The 16,770-nt window shown below is 45.2% G+C and overlaps 1 protein-coding gene across 1 annotated transcript in view; it reads left to right on the top strand.

The window, feature by feature from the left end:
- LOC100692491 (atrial natriuretic peptide receptor 1) overlaps positions 1-16,770 on the top strand; it is a 79,901-nt gene that overhangs the window by 44,075 nt on the left and 19,056 nt on the right. Inside the window, 2 exon segments of the mRNA XM_019364814.2 lie at positions 14,349-14,443; positions 14,742-14,877. Coding sequence (XP_019220359.1) covers positions 14,349-14,443; positions 14,742-14,877 — 231 coding nt within the window.

Below are 16,770 nucleotides of genomic sequence, written 5' to 3'. Positions count from 1 at the left end.
ACCCAGCAGACCAAGATTCACAGATGTTTCCAAAAGGCTGAGGAGGAGAATCATCCATCCAGCTGCTAACGGGCTTCCTTTTCTTATTTTACAAACCAGCCCCCAAAACACGTCGGTCACTGACACCTCCCTTCTGAATATGAGACGACGTGCTGCAGAAGATGTTGTTAGGATGCCCAATGATCTGGTTTCTCTCAGTCATCCACACTGAGACCAGCACATGAAGATAAGATAAGATAAGATAACCTTTATTAGTCCCACACGTGGGAAATTTGTTTTGTCACAGCAGGAAGTGGACAGTGCAAAAGTTATATAGCAAAATTAGAATACAATAAGAATAGAATAGAAATAAGAATACTGTACACAACTGTAAAGAATAGAATAAAATAAAATAAAATACTATATACAGTACAGGGTGGGCCATTTATATGGATACACCGTAATAAAATGGGAATGGTTGGTGATATTAAAGTCCTGTTTGTGGCACATTAGTATATGTGAGGGGGCAAACTCCTCAAGATGGGTGGTGACCATGGTGGCCATTTAGAAGTCGGCCATCTTGAATACAACTTTTGTTTTTTCAATAGGAAGAGGGCCATCCCACACCGTGGGTGCCGCAGCCTGCCACTGAAGGAGCTGCTCAGTGCTGTCACAGTCTCATGCATGGGGTGGGAGATGTTGTCCATCAGGGATGACAGCTTAGCCACCATTCTCCTGTCACTCACCACCTCCACTGGGTCCAGAGGGCATCCTAGAACAGAGCTGGCCCTGCGGATCAGCCTGTTCAGTCTCTTCCTGTCCCCGGCAGAGATGTTGCCGCCCCAGCAGACCACACCGTAAAAGATGGCAGAGGCCACCACAGAGTCATAGAAGGTCTTCAGGAGTGGGCCCTTCACTCCAAACGACCTGAGTCTCCGCAGCAGGTACAGCCTGCTCTGCCCTTTCCTGTAGAGGGCGTCCAGTCCTGTTTGTTGTTCAGATGAACACCAAGGTACCTGTAGCTGTCCACAGCCTCAATGTCCATACCTTGGATGTTCAGTGGTTGCAGTGGAGGATGTTTGTGCCTGTGGAAGTCTACCACCAGCTCCTTGGTTTTACTGGCATTGATCTGGAGGTAGTTCAGCTGGCACCAGTCCACAAAGTCTTGAGTCAGTCCTCTGTACTCCTTGTTGTCCCCATCAGTGATGAGGCCGACTATTGCAGAGTCATCAGAGAACTTCTGCAGGAAGCACTGGGTGGAGTTGTGGGAGAAGTCTGCAGTGTAGATGGTGAAGAGGAACGGAGCCAGAACGAGTTCTCCAGCTTGTCCTTCAGGACCGAGGGGAGAATAGTGTTGAAGGCACTGGAGAAATCAAAGAACATGATTCTCACAGCGCTCCCAGCGGTCTCCAGGTGAGCGAGGGAATGATGTAGGAGGTGAATGACAGCATCATCCGCTCCAATGCCAGGCTGGTAGGCAAACTGAAGTGCGTCCAGTGATGAGCTCACCAGGTGCCGAAGCTGAGCCAGGACCAACCGCTCCAGTGTCTTCATCAGGTGGGATGTCAGAGCCACCGGCCTGTAGCTGTTGAGGTCCTTGGGGCGTGAAATCTTTGGCACTGGTACAACACAAGTTTTCCAGAGCTGTGGGACTCTCCCCAGCCTCAGGCTCAGGTTGAAGAGGTGCTCCATCACCCCACACCGTTGGTCAGCGCAGGACCTGACGACCCTCGAGCTGATGCCATCTGGACCCGCTGCCTTCCTGGCTTTAATCCTCCTCAGTTCCCTCCTAACCTGGGTGGTTGAGAGAGACCGGCTGGAGCCTTGTGTTGAGTGTGTATTGGATGCTGTTGTTGGGGGTGGGGAGGGGTGAGCAGGGTGAATAGAGGAGGTGTGAAGTGTCTGAGGTGTCAGAGGTGGAACAGCAGCAGTGGGGGTGGGTGAGTCTGCAGCCGATGTTGGAGACTGCCTCATGGCTGAATCAAATCTGTTGAAGAAATGATTCAGTTCATTTGCCCACCTCACATCCCTCCCAGGCAGAGAGTTCTGATGTTTGTGGCCTGAGATGGTTCTGAGGCCTCTCCAGACTTCACCAGCGTTACCATCTTCTGCCTGTAGCTGTCCTTCCCATTCCTTATCAGTCCCCTCAGCTCTCTCTGTGCCCTTTTCAACTCCTCTTTGTCTCTGGATTTGAAGGCCCTCCTCTTCTGCTTGAGGACAGCTTTAATTTCTGGGGTAATCCAAGGTTTGTTGTTGGAGAAACACCGTACAGTCCTGGTAGATACGGTGTTATCCACACAGAAATTAATATAGTCAGTAATGCATGTAGTAAGGCTGTCGATGTCCTCTCCGTGGTCGTCACAGATCACCTCCCACACAGTCGACTCAAAACAATCCTTAAGAGCCTCCTCGCTCTCCTCAGACCATCTCTGCACTGTGTGGGTGGCTGGTGGCTCCCTGCGCACTAAGGGCTCATACACAGGGACGAGGTGCACCAGGTTGTGATCAGATCTGCCCAGGGGAGGGAGAGGTGATGAACTGTATGCCTCTTCTGCATTGGCATACAGTAAGTCCAGTGTTTTATTGTCTCTGGTTGGGCAGGTCACATACTGGGTGAAGGTGGGCAGTGTGGAGTCCAGTGAGGCATGATTGAAGTCCCCTGATATTATGAGAAGGGCTCTCGGAGATTGTGTTTGCAGTCTGCTGACCACAGAGTGGAGAGAGTCACAGGCTGCATCCGCGTTGGCTGAGGGGGGGACATACGCTGTTATCGCGATAACATGCGAGAATTCCCGGGGCAGGTAGTACGGACGCATGCTAACGGCTAACAGCTCAATGTCTCTGCTGCAGAGTTGTTCTTTCACAGTGATGTGCCCGGGGTTACACCATCTGTCATTCACAAACACTGCCAGTCCCCCTCCTTTCCTCTTACTGCTGTCTCTCGTCCTGTCCGCTCGCAGCAGCTGGAATCCCGGTAGTGTCACGCTCGTGTCCGGAGTTAGCGGTGTTAGCCACGACTCCGTTAGCATCATGATGCTACATTGCCGGTACTCCCTCTGTGACCAGGTTAGCGACGTGAGCTCATCCATCTTGTTGGGCAAAGATCTTACGTTTCCAATAATTACAGGAGGAAGAGATGGTCGATAACGTCTCCTTCTCGGGCGACGGCGCTCCTTCCCAGCACGACACCCCCGTCTTTTCTTCCTCAGCTCGCTGGGAATGTCGAGTCTGTCCGCCGGCAGTACCGCTGCAGGACGCAGCGCTAACAGCTGATCCTTACTGTAAACAAAGGATCCCTGCTCTGGGTCCCCAGACACGGGTGAAAAAAGTAGAAAAAAACTGAGAAAAACGACCAGGACTAGCACAAAACGGTAGAACATGGTTGCAGAGTCTAATTACTAATATGTTAGTTATAAAAAATTACGAGAAGAAAAAAGATGAGAAAGAAAGAAACTCAGAATGAGCAGAGCTGCTGTAACAGCAGGCCACAGAGGAGGAGCTGCATCAGAGAGAAGACTTCCTGAGGTCGGAGGTAGACAGGCTCATCTGGAAAACAGTAATGCTGGTGCACTGGCTGTTGGTGTCAGACTGGATAAACCTCTGAATGTCCATGGACGGGAGTGATAACAGCTGTGAAAGTGCAGCTTTAATCTGCTTTGATGTCATGGAGACGCTGTTTCATCGGGATGCAAAGAATGAGGCCGGAGCGCACGCTCAGCTGTCCGCACGATCCCAAAAAGCTGGAAAGAAGAAGTCGGTTTGTGTGCTGGAGATCACATGTTCCAGCAGAAAGTATTCACAGCCTCACACGTGAAAGAAACCAGCGTTCACCCTGATGCTCTGTGTTGTGTGTTGATTAGCTCGGCCGCTTCCAGGAACTCCAGCCAGCAAATCCTGGATTGGAACGCTTGAACTGGAGCTGCCAAGAATCCAGGCTGGATGAGCACTCCAGAAGTGCCGAGCCTCAGGACAGGTGGTCCAGATTTATGAAGTTAGGCTGCACAATAGTGTCTCGCACTCACGCCATTCAGTCACATCAAAATCATAGAAAAAGTCAGCACTGAACAGAGAGGTCCATGTCCAACATTACAGCCATGTTCCCCGCTCTAGTCAGCGCTGAAGACGGCGTCTCAGGAAGCACAGACACATGAAGACTACCAGTGATGTACCCGGGGTTAGGGAACGTTAGCCACATACGACGATGAAGTACTCAAACTTATTTCAACTCTAAGCTGTCGAGCAGGGGTGGGTTCAGACTCAGTCTGAAATATTATAACTCTGATCATTTATCAGCACATATCCATACTTTATATCTATAAAACAAAGCTGACACTGTGAGACTCCATCAGAGGTGTGAGCATCACAGCAGACGTCTTTGTGTCAAAGTAACTGAGGATAAAACAGGAAGCAGATTTTCCTGTTCTGGCTTTTTATAGCAAAGAACCTTCAAAATATTCTGCAGTCGATCAAAAACTGAAGCAAACCATGAATCAACATGTGAACATGACCTGATGCTGCTGAAGCGAAGCCCTAAATGAACGAACATTTTCCTTGATTGCTGTTTCAGTCGTTACGAAGCTGCTGTTATCCTGCCTGCTTCTTTTCTCCAGTGCCAGTTTTCACTGGTGAATGCTGTATTCCTATTGTGTATGAAACGCTGAGTGCCCATTCACCTCCACAGTCAGTGACTGTCTCAGGCAGGTGGTTCAGTTCTGTCAAATGAACTGGAAGAGACAAAATGTTGTTGTGCGTCTGAGTGTGCAGTGTCTGAGAGCTTGGGAACAGGAAAAACATGCTGAAGGACTTTAGGATGCTGTCTGTGGGTTTAAGGAGCCTGTTTTGCTCTCAGTGTTCGTACCTGCTTCCAGAATAATTATGCAGACTTGAGCTGCTTATAATTTCCTTCAAGCGATCGCCTTTTTCATTGAACACAGAGATCCTTCAGCTGCAGTGTTTCAGTGTTAAAAGCTTCATTCCTCCAGTTCAGGGCGAGTACTTTAGAGCTGAACCAGAGACGTGTCTGCTCATGTTACTTTCAGCTGGAGCCACAAATGTCTAAAGAGGCTAAAAAAAGAAGGCAGCTTCTGAAAGTTGAAACGTTTTTAAGTTCAAGACTTTAAAAGTCCAGTTCTTCTTTAAACCTGTCTACCATGATGTGGATGACTGTCCCAGAGGTTTCCGATCAGACCAACCTACCAACAAGACCACGACTCACCTTAGTGCGGTGCGTCCTGAGAGGGCCACCTTTAGCTTTCACCACTCTCTTTCTGTTGTAGAGTCGTCATAGAAACGCAGAGCCATGTTTGAGCGCCGCCTCCTCAGGCTGAGTGTACGGCTGCAGCTTTGGACCTGGTTCAGAGTTGGCTTCAACTTTACACTGGAGTTTAGTTTGAGACTGTTTTTGGAGCTGGTTGGACTGAATGTTGTTTGTTGGCCTGACTTGGTCTGGGACTGAATGTTGATTGGTTAGAATAGATATTTGTTTTGTTTTGGATTTTAATGTCTGTTTTCTGCCTCTGTAAAGCACTTTGTGATTTTTATCTTGAAAGGTGCTATATTATCCACTTCATGCATAATGGACCTTCCATGTGTATGGACATGAGCAGGTATATATGTATGTATATGTATACATATGTATATTTAGTGTTTACATGTGTGTGTGTACATGTCTATAAATAGGAATAGTAGTGGTACAATAGCTATATCAAGCGATATAGTTTATGTCTTCCATATTTCCAACCATATCCATTATCACATACTGTGTGTGCTACCATTGTATATAGTGTATTATCTTACTTTTTTCATTGATTGTACTTATTTGTATTTTTTTTGTATTTCCTTCTGATATCTGTACCTGAGCTGAGGTGACGCAAAAATTTCCCCGTCGTGGGATCAATAAAGTCTTATCTTATCTTATCTTATCTTATATAAATAAAATTTTACTTTTTTACTTATATTCAATTCAATTCAATTCAATTCAATTTTATTTATATAGCGCCAAATCACAACAAAAGTCGCCTCAAGGCGCTTTATAGGTACAGAGAAAAACCCAACAATCATATGACCCCCTATGAGCAAGCACTTTGGCGACAGTGGGAAGGAAAAACTCCCTTTTAACAGGAAGAAACCTCCGGCAGAACCAGGCTCAGGGAGGGGCGGGGCCATCTGCTGCGACCGGTTGGGGTGAGAGAAGGAAGACAGGATAAAGACATGCTGTGGAAGAGAGACAGAGATTAATAACAGATATGATTCGATGCAGAGAGGTCTATTAACACATAGTGAGTGAGAAAGGTGACTGGAAAGGAAAAACTCAATGCATCATGGGAATCCCCGGCAGCCTACGTCTATTGCAGCATAACTAAGGGAGGATTCAGGGTCACCTGGTCCAGCCCTAACTATATGCTTTAGTAAAAAGGAAAGTTTGAAGCCTAATCTAGAAAGTAGAGATAGTGTCTGTCTCCTGAATCCAAACTGGAAGCTGGTTCCACAGAAGAGGGGCCTGAAAACTGAAGGCTCTGCCTCCCATTCTACTTTTAAATACTCTAGGAACAACAAGTAGGCCTGCAGTGTGAGAGCGAAGTGCTCTAATAGGGTGATATGGTACTACAAGGTCATTAAGATAAGATGGGGCCTGATTATTTAAGACCTTGTATGTGAGGAGCAGGATTTTGAATTCAATTCTGGATTTAACAGGAAGCCAATGAAGGGAAGCCAATACAGGAGAAATCTGCTCTCTTTCTAGTCCCTGTCAGGACTCTTGCTGCAGCATTTTGGATTAGCTGAAGGCTTTTCAGCGAGTTTTTAGGACATCCTGATAATAATGAATTACAGTAGTCCAGCCTGGAAGTAATAAATGCATGAACTAGTTTTTCAGCCTCACTCTGAGACAGGATATTTCTAATTTTAGAGATGTTGCGCAAATGGAAGAAAGCAGTCTTACATATTTGTTTAATATGTGCGTTGAAGGACATGTCCTGGTCAAAAATGACTCCAAGGTTCCTCACAGTGTTACTGGAGGCCAAGGTAATGCCATCCAGAGTAAGAATCTGCTTAGATACCATATTTCTAAGATTTTCAGGGCCGAGTACAATAACCTCAGTTTGATCTGAATTAAGAAGCAGAAAGTCAGCGGCCATCCAGGTCTTTCAGGCAGAGATGTTTCACTCTGTAAAAACAGAAATGCAGTTTTGGGTGTTGTTCCCTGTGTGGCCACAGGATGTCACCGATGCACCACCCTGAAACCGCCCGCTGTCCGCTCTGCTCGCTGTTTCAGGTCTTACTTGTTCTGTTTGCGCAGCAGCACTCGGATCTGGTTGAACTCGGGTCTCTCTGTCGGCTCTTCGGCCCAGCAGCGCTCCATCAGCTGACCCAGCTGGGGGCGGTCACTCTGTGGCTCAAGAGTTTGGAGTCCGCCTTGCAATTGGAAGGTTGCCGGTTCGAGCCCCGGCTCGGACAGTCTCGGTCGTTGTGTCCTTGGGCAAGACACTTTACCCTACCGCCTACTGGTGTTGGCCAGAGGGGCCGATGGCGCGATATGGCAGCCTCGCCTCTGTCAGTCTGCCCCAGGGCAGCTGTGGCTACAACTGTAGCTTGCCTCCACCAGTGTGTGAATGTGAGCGTGAATGAATAGTGGTGTTGTAAAGCGCTTTGGGTGCCTTGAAAAGCGCTATATAAATCCAGTGTGTGAATGGGTGGATGACTGGGTATGTAAAGCGCTTTGGGGTCCTTAGGCGGGACTAGTAAAAGCGCTATACAAATACAGGCCATTTACCATCTGAATTAAGAAGCAGAAAGTTAGCGGCCATCCAGGTCTTTATGTCTTTAAGACATTCCTGCAGTTTAACTAATTGGTGTGTGTTACCTGGCTTCATGGACAGATAGAGCTGTGTGTCATCTGCATAGCAGTGAAAATGTATGCTATGTCTTCTAATGATGCTGCCTAAGGGAAGCATGTATAATGTAAACAGAATTGGTCCTAGCACTGAACCCTGTGGAACACCATAATTGACCTTAGTCTGTGAAGAGGACTCTCCATTTACATGTACAAATTGGAGTCTATTAGATAGATATGATACAAACCACTGCAGTGCAGTACCTGTAATACCTACAGCATGTTCTAATCGCTCTAATAGGATATTATGGTCAACAGTATCGAACGCTGAACTGAGGTCTAGCAGGACAAGCACAGAGATGAGTCCACTGTCAGAGGCCATAAGAAGATCATTTGTAACCTTCACTAAAGCTGTTTCTGTGCTGTGATGAGCTCTGAAACCTGACTGAAACTCTTCAAATAAGCCATTCCTCTGCAGATGATCTGTTAGCTGTTTGACAACTACTCTTTCAAGGATGTTTGATATGAAAGGAAGGTTGGAGATTGGCCTATAATTAGCTAAGACTGCTGGGTCTAGAGATGCTTTTTAAGTAAAGGTTTAACTACAGCCACCTTGAAGGCCTGTGGTACATAGCCGATTATTAGAGATAGGTTGATCATATTTAAGATTGAAGCATTAATTAATGGCAGGACTTCTTTGAGCATTTTTGTAGGAATGGGGTCTAAAAGACACGTTGATGGTTTGGAGGAATTAATTATTGAAGTTAACTCAGAAAGATCAATTGGAGAAAAAGAGTCTAACTTAACATCGATGGTACTAAAAGTAGCTGTAGATAATATTACATCTGTGGGATGATTATTGGTAATTTTTTCTCTAATGATAAAAATTTTATTTGTGAAGAAGTTCATGAAGTCATTACTAGTTAACGTTAAAGGGATTGTTGGCTCAGTAGAGCTCTGACTGTTTGTCAGCCTGGCTACAGTGCTGAAGAGAAACCTGGGGTTGTTCTTATTTTCTTCAATCAGTGACGAATAGTAAGATGTTCTGGCTTTGCGGAGGGCTTTCTTATAAAGCAGCAAACTATTTCTCCAGGCTAAATGATGATCCTCTAAATTTGTGACACGCCATTTCCTCTCCAGCTTACGAGTCGTCTGCTTTAGGCTACGTGTTTGAGAATTATACCACGGAGTCAGGTACTTCGGATTTGAGGCCTTAGTTTTCACAGGAGCTACAGTATCCAGAGTCGTACGTAGTGAGGAGGGAAAATTATTAACAAGATAATCGACCTCTGTTGGAGTAGCGTTCAGATAGCTGCTCTGCTCTATGTTGGTACAGGGCATTGAAGATGATAACAGTGGGTGGATTATATTCTTAAACTTAGTTACAGCACTTTCAGAAAGACATCTACTGTGATAAAGTCTACTCTCCACTGCTGTGTAATCAATTATTGTAAATGTAAATGTTATCAGGAAATGATCAGACAGCAGAGGGTTTTCAGGAAACACTGTTAAATGTTCAGTTTCTATGCCATATGTTAAAACAAGATCTAGAGTGTGATTAAAGTGGTGGGTGGGTTCTTTTACATTTTGAGAGAAGCCAATTGAGTCTAATAACAGATTAAATGCCATGTTGAGGCTGTCATTTTTAGCATCTACATGGATGTTAAAATCACCCACAATAATTATTTTATCTGAGCTGAGCACTAAATCAGATAAAAAGTCTGAGAAATCAGACAGAAACTCTGTTTAAGGCCCAGGTGGACGATAGATGATAACAAGTAAGACTGGCTTCTGAGTTTTACAGCTGGGGTGGACGAGGCTAAGCATCAGCCTTTCAAATTAATTAAAAGTCTGTCTGGGTCTTTGGTTGATTAATAGGCTGGTGTGAAAAATTGCTGCCACACCGCCCCTCGGCCTGTGCTTCGAGGTTTCTGGTAGTTAGAATGACTCGGGGGTGTTGATTCATTTAAACTAACATAATCCTCCTGCTGCAACCAGGTTTCTGTAAGGCAGAGTAAATCGATTTGTTGATCAATTATTAAGTCATGTACTAACAGAGACTTGGAGGAGAGAGACCTAATATTTAATAATCCACATTTCACTGTTTTACTCTTTGGTTCAGATGTGGATACTGTATTGTTCTTTCTTTGTGATTTTTTGTGTTTAAGTTGTTTATTGCTGGTTTTTGGTTTGTTTTTTGTCTTTTTGGGAGCTGACACAGTCTCTATGGAGATGGGTTTTGGGGGGTAGCAGGAGGAGAGAAGCTGCAGAGAGGCGTGTAAGACTGCAACTCTGCTTCCTGGTCCCAACTCTGGATAGTCATATTTTGGGGGGTTTAATAAATTGGTCCATATTTCTAGAAATGAGAGCTGCTCCATCCAAAGTGGGATGGATGCCGTCTCTCCTAACAAGACCAGGTTTTCTCCAGAAGGTTTGCCAATTATCTATGAAGCCCACATCGTTTCTGGGACACCACTCAGACAGCCAGCAATTTAAGGAGAACACGTGGCTAAACATGTCACTCCTGGTCTGATTGGGGAGGGGACCAGAGAAAACTACAGTCCGACATTGTTTTGGCAAAGTTACACACCGATTCAATATTGATTTTAGTGACCTCCGATTGGCGTAACCGGGTGTCATTACTGCCGACGTGAATTATGATCTTACTGTATTTACGTTTACCCTTAGCCAGCAGTTTTAAATTTCCTTCAATGTCGCCTGCTCTGGCCCCTGGAAGGCAATTGACTATGGTTGCCGGTGTCTCTAGCTTCACATGTCTGAGAACAGAATCACCAATTACCAGAGTTTGACCCCCGGCGGGTGTGTCGCCGAGTGGGGAAAAACGGTTAGACACATGAACAGGTTGGTGGTGTACCTGGGGCTTCTGCTTAGGACTATGCTTCCTCCTGACCGTCACCCAGCCGCCCTCTTTCCCCAGCTGCTTGGGGTCTGCCGGGGAACAGCTAGCGGGCCTGCGCTATCTTCGGCTGCACCAGCTACAGGGCCTGGCTAGCTACGGGTGAATGAAGGGTGCGAAGCCGAGTCTCCAATTCAGTAATCCTGGCCTCCAGCGCTGCAAATATGCTACATTTGTTACAGGTATCATTACTGCTAAAGGAGGCCGAGGAGTAACTAAACATCTGACACAATGAGCAGGAAAGTGCAGGAGGGACAGGTGAAGTAGCCATGGTGCTAACGAGTCGGCTACGAGCTAAGCTAAGCTAGCGAAACAGTAAAGAGACAGTGAGTGAATACTTTGGCTATAAATTAGGTAGTGAGTACACAGAAAGTGTGCTTCGGATGAAGCACGTGAGGATTATACTATGAAAAAAAAGAATGTATTTAAAAGTTTTTAATTAAATTGCTAAGCAGATAAGCTACTCAGAAACACCACTGTGTTTGAGCAGGAACAGGAAGAGATACTCTACCACAGAGCGAGTGAACACCAAGTGACAGCGCCACCAAGAGTCAGTCACCAAGAGACTGACCTATTGTTGGCTTGTAGTTGGACTTGACTCTGGGTTGGTTGTGTGCTGTGTTTACAATTGTCTCGGACAGTTTTCTGGCTGGTTTTTGACTGGCTGGTCACTGTTGGCTTTGGCTGATGTTGGACTGGTTTAGTGATTCATATAGGGTGGGATTGTTTTGGATCGATCTGGGATTACACACTGGGTGGCTGATTGTAAAAGCCGGCAGCACGTTGGTGTTGCAGTTTTCTTATAGTTCACAGGTGAAAGCAGAAGTCATGTATTCAGATGAGTCATTTTTTATCCCATGATCTCGTAAAGACTGACCTTCACTCGTCTTTGTTGGCCCTTCACACACACATGCACACACAGACACACTAAGCAAGCACACAGCGATTCCTGGAAAGTAAGGCATGACCTTCCAGGAACATGTAAACGTACTCGGGTCAGTGTTAACAGCTTCACGCGGCTCTGTGTGGGCTGCAGGTATGACTCATGTTGTGAGGACCTAGATGTGTTTACACGGTCACATTCTGTGGTCCCGAGTTCCTCGTAGGGACAAACTCGTAAATCATTACATATTAAAGTCACGGGGAGGTTAGGGTTGGTCGAGCTGAAGTTAATGTTAGATCGGATTTCCAGGAAGTGGGTGTCAGCTGATGTAAGCATGAAGACATGACTGTGTGTATGTGTGCATGTGTGTGTGGTCCACATATATTTATGATTTTTTAATAAGCTGACATTTTAACAGCAGGAAAGCTTGCTGTCCAATCAGCACGTCTCTCTAAATGTCATCCTTGGACCGCCGCTCGCCCTCCGTGGAACCGCGCCTCATTGTTACATGACAGCCAATCGCAGCAAAGATTATGCTTCATAAACATCACTTAGTCCATGTTTTCATTGTCTCGTTGTATCTATGCTGTAGTGTTACTTTTATTTTCTCAGCATTACTTTATTATTATTGCTTATTATTTATCGATCGGCTGTATTGATCTGAGTGTGCTCTTTTAAACAATCTCAGGGGCTGCACCAAGGCCCAGTTTCAGATAAAGAAGGATTATTTTGAACCGTAATCATGCAAAGCTGCTCACGATGGGTGTCCTTTGGCTTTATGTATCCATGAATGTGCTGTTCATGTTTTTGAGTTTTATTGGTTCTGTTTGTTTGAAATATTTCTTAGTTTTTTCCTCCTGAAAGCATCAGAAATCAAAACTTTGTCTTTTGAAGTCAGCAGATAAGAACACAAGAGGCTGAAACCCTAAAAGGACCCATAAAAACTCTGTGGACAATAAAAGGATCCAATAATGATTTAAAAGCAGCACTTTTATAGAAAAGCACCATAAAACACGTCTCACGTGCATCACAGTGTTTGACTGGATGACACGAATCCTTATCTTATCTTTAGATCAGAGTCTGGCTCATTGTTGGACGATCCTGTCGCCTGTTTCTAAGTAACACATAAAAACATCATTCTTCCAGAGCATGAAGGTTGGAGGAAGATCGTGGTTCCAGGAAATGACATGAGAGTTTGCGACCTCCACGCCATCATCAGCCCACAGCCTGACCTCTGCACTCCACCACAACCCAATTTAAAGCTCAGCACAAAAACCCTCCAGAGGCTCTCTGCGGACACATTTGTTCGCTCTGAGCTCAAAACGCTCGAGTGCTGAAGGGACTGCGGGGTTACACCCAGGTTTTACAGGCATGTGATCGATGAGCACCATCGTTTCGCTGTGTGGCTTTTGCACATACAGGAGCTGAGGTGTGGGTGTGACAGCTGTTCTGTGGCAGCTCGATGTATTTAACCCTGTGAGTTCAAAGGTCGGGGTCATGACCCCTGAACCCGGTCCATGGCTTCTCAGTCTGGTGTGAATTTGTAGTTGGTGTTTCTCAGCTTCTGTGTTAATGTTCACGTCTGACTGTGGGTCCCCTCCACTCCAGTGTCCCGGAGTATCAGCTGAGACGTCACGGAGACGATGAAGAGCCTCACACAGTCGTGCTGAGTGTGTGTGTGTGTGTGTGTGTGTGTGTGTGTGTGTGTGTGTGTGTCCTTTACCTCTGTTTTAATCCCTTTGATCTGTTGCTTCCTCCATGCTCGACCTCTACAACCAATCAGCTCCCTCCTAAACTCTAATGGCTTTGTTTCTATGGTGATGGTTCATCTGGGTGGTTAGCACCACTCAGCCCCTCTTCAGCGTGCACACTCGCTCTCCTCCTGCTGATTGTCTGTAATTAACTTCTCTTGTCTGTGTGACTGTTTTCAGCCATCCGTGGCCGCGGATGCACCACCTCCTCTCTCCTCAGGCTTTGCTTCCTGTTGTGTTTACTGCTGTCACGTGTTGGACTTGGGGGTTTTGTCTTTGAGGGAGAGATCGTTCTTATGAACTCGTCCACCTCTGCGCTCTGTTCTCCAGCTGAACATTCATAACCTCACCAGTTTTAATAAGACCATTTACTCAGGTAACCTCTACCTGCCTGAGAGGCTGTTCTGCTGCCAGCTGTGGCAGTTCTGGAAGCTCAAACCTGAGATGAAACATCTGTAACATCCAATTATTAACACTAATAATAATAATAATAATAATAATAACAACGATAATAATATGTATGTTACTCAGTGCTGTCGTCTGCACATGGAGCTTTCTCTGTTTGACACGTCAGATCAGTTTATTATCAGTAATGGAGCTGATCTCGGGCCACAGGGTGTCTGTCACCTCTGCAGCTGTCGGGCCTTTCATTTGGATCTTTGACTTTTTCCCTCCTGCAGCTGAGACCCGTTCAGATTGTTAGAGTTGGGTTTCAGCGAGGTGAAAGTGAAGGGTGAAGGTGCTGGTGTTGATGGTGATGAAGGTGTTGGTGGTTGGTGTTGGTGGTGATTGTGTTGGTGGTGGTGAAATAAAATTCCCTAAGGCGGAGCAGCAGGTGGATGTGGTGTGAGATGCACTCAGGTTTATTAGGAGGAAATGATGTGAATCATGTGAAACTCTTGAAGTCGTTCTTCCATCGTTTCACCGCGAGCAGCTTTAACCTTCAGACGAGACGCTTCACCTGTGCACCTGTGTGCTCCTCCTCAGGTGTGACAGGGCTGCTCCACCTGGATGAGAGCGGGGACCGAGAGACCGACTTTGCTCTGTGGGACATTGTAGACACCAACAGCACCACCTTCCAGGTGAACACACTGAACACACACACAGACACACACGCTGAGTGGGACCTTCGGGGTTAAAGGATTGCTGTGATGAGACAGTCGCTCTGTCAGAGACTCTAATGAGGACACAAAGATTAGAAATTACATAAAATAGAAATCAGTAAACATTAAAACAGAAACGTGCTGGTTGTGTCCTCACAGGCTCCGACTCAGTCCTGAACGTTTTTGTGACCTTTGAAAACATAAATTAGAGTAACGAATGTTAGAAAGTCTGAGTGAATCCAGGGACGTTAACCACACCTCCTCCTCCTCCTCGCAGATTGCTATGGTGTACAGCACCACTGAGGAGCATCTGACCGCCGTACCTGGAACACACCTGCACTGGCTGGGCGGAGCCCCTCCCCCTGATTTTCCTGTCTGTGGCTTTAAGAACGACATCCCGGTCTGCCTTGCAAGTCAGTATGCCAAAGATCAGTCTGAGGTCAAAGTTCATATGGACTGGCTCTTATATACACAGAGACTGTGTCCCAATCCAGCGACTGCACGCTTCGGTGTACGCGCAGTTCGCGTACACCGAAGCGTGCGTACTAGGAAGTACGAGAAGTGCGGAAGTGAGAAGCTTGTGAAATGGGACGGTCTGGCCCTCGTCTCGCTGTTCAGGTTGCCTAGCAACCATGATACTAACCGCGAGAAACGTTTCATACAGCTTTGTGTGACAGAAAAAAATGTTTCTTTGTTAGTTCATTTTTTTTATGACATCACTTTGATTAGTTGAGACCACAGGACTGTAAAACATGATAGTTGGGCTTCATTTCTGTACTGAACAGTCATTTAAGATTAGTTAGTAAATAATAATTAGCTAATGTTGTTCATGAGACTAAAATCATCTCACTGTGGTAATGTTAATATAATATGGACAATATTATATGTATTGTCAGATTATTATGATATATATATGTATATATGTATATATTACAGGATATATTACAGCAGTGAGTTTGAACTCCGTGTCTAATACTGAGCTTCAGTAAAGATTCAAGTAGCAGTTATTTATATTTCCTATCACCTTAAATCTTCACTCAAAGACAAGTATCTCTGACAGTGTATATACAGATGTATTATATATAAGAGACAAATATTGTTCCTTCAGTATGTTGGCATTACTAAATTTGGCTCAATGCTTACATATATGTGGAAAAAGCAAACGTACGAGCTGTGATAACTGTTTCTGATAGAATGAAGATCAGACTGATATATGAAATATTCCTTTATTGGGTGAGAAAATCAGACCATGTCATAACTGCTTTAAGTCTTACAGAATAGATATCAGAGCCTTAAACAGGCTGACTTCTGCTAAATGGGTCAAACTGGGCAGAAAGTCTACAAACACATAACATCCTTATAGAATATGATGTAACACTATAGATCAACTTACCTCAGAATATATAAAGCATATAAACAATTACAGCAATATGATGCAACAAACACAGCAGTGCTACTAATCCAAAATACTCAAAGCTTCATAGAACTGAAACAAACATTTATTTTTAGCTCCATTCTGCTGCTGATACATACTTTAGGTTTCTGAATATTAAACTTGTTGCTGCCTTTCATAGTGTGTAACTTGAAGGCCCTGAGTACTTTCTCCCACACTGAAAACACTGGGATGATAACATTATTTGAACATTACCTAATAAGACTGATTCAGGACAGACAATTAGTTATGTTAAACTTTCCTAGCAGTCCTTCACAAACAGGGAACAGTCTGTCTATTCTCTCCATCTGTCAGCTGCTGCTGGCTCTTCCTCCTCCTCTTCCTCACACACTGCTGAGTTTGTCCTGGTGGATCATCAGGGGTGCAAAGCCTCACAGATGATGTGCAGCAGTGGGTCCCTCAGTCTGTCCTCACTCTGGACACTTGCAGTCGTCACACATGGAAATCAAATGTGTGATAAGCTGCAGGATTCAAACACAAGTGTAACTTATAAATACATGTTCATACTTTTATTCCACAATCAGAGAGAAAGAAACAGAGAGAGAGTGCAGGACAGACAGACAGGTGACAGTCTCAGGTGTACACACTGCTACAAAACAGCACAAGAGAAGGAGGATTTAGTGTTTGTGTTATTACGAGTGCTAAACAAGAAGAGTTCCAGATGGTCCAGTGGACACATGTGTGACTCCTGTGATTAAAGCATCTTTCTTTCAGCTTAACGAGTGAACCGTCAGCTCGTTCAAACACACGTTAAAGTCCGTTTGGCTCCACACCACCGAACAGAGGCAGCAATATAACATAGCTAACATTAACAGTGCAGTGAATCCTGCTTGTGCCGTCATATTCAGGACTG

Source organism: Oreochromis niloticus, linkage group LG11 (assembly GCF_001858045.2).
Source record: "Oreochromis niloticus isolate F11D_XX linkage group LG11, O_niloticus_UMD_NMBU, whole genome shotgun sequence".
Classification (NCBI taxonomy): Eukaryota; Metazoa; Chordata; class Actinopteri; order Cichliformes; family Cichlidae; genus Oreochromis; species Oreochromis niloticus.
The sequence above is the reverse complement of the archived record's forward strand: the minus strand, read 5'-3'. Positions and strand labels throughout refer to the sequence as shown.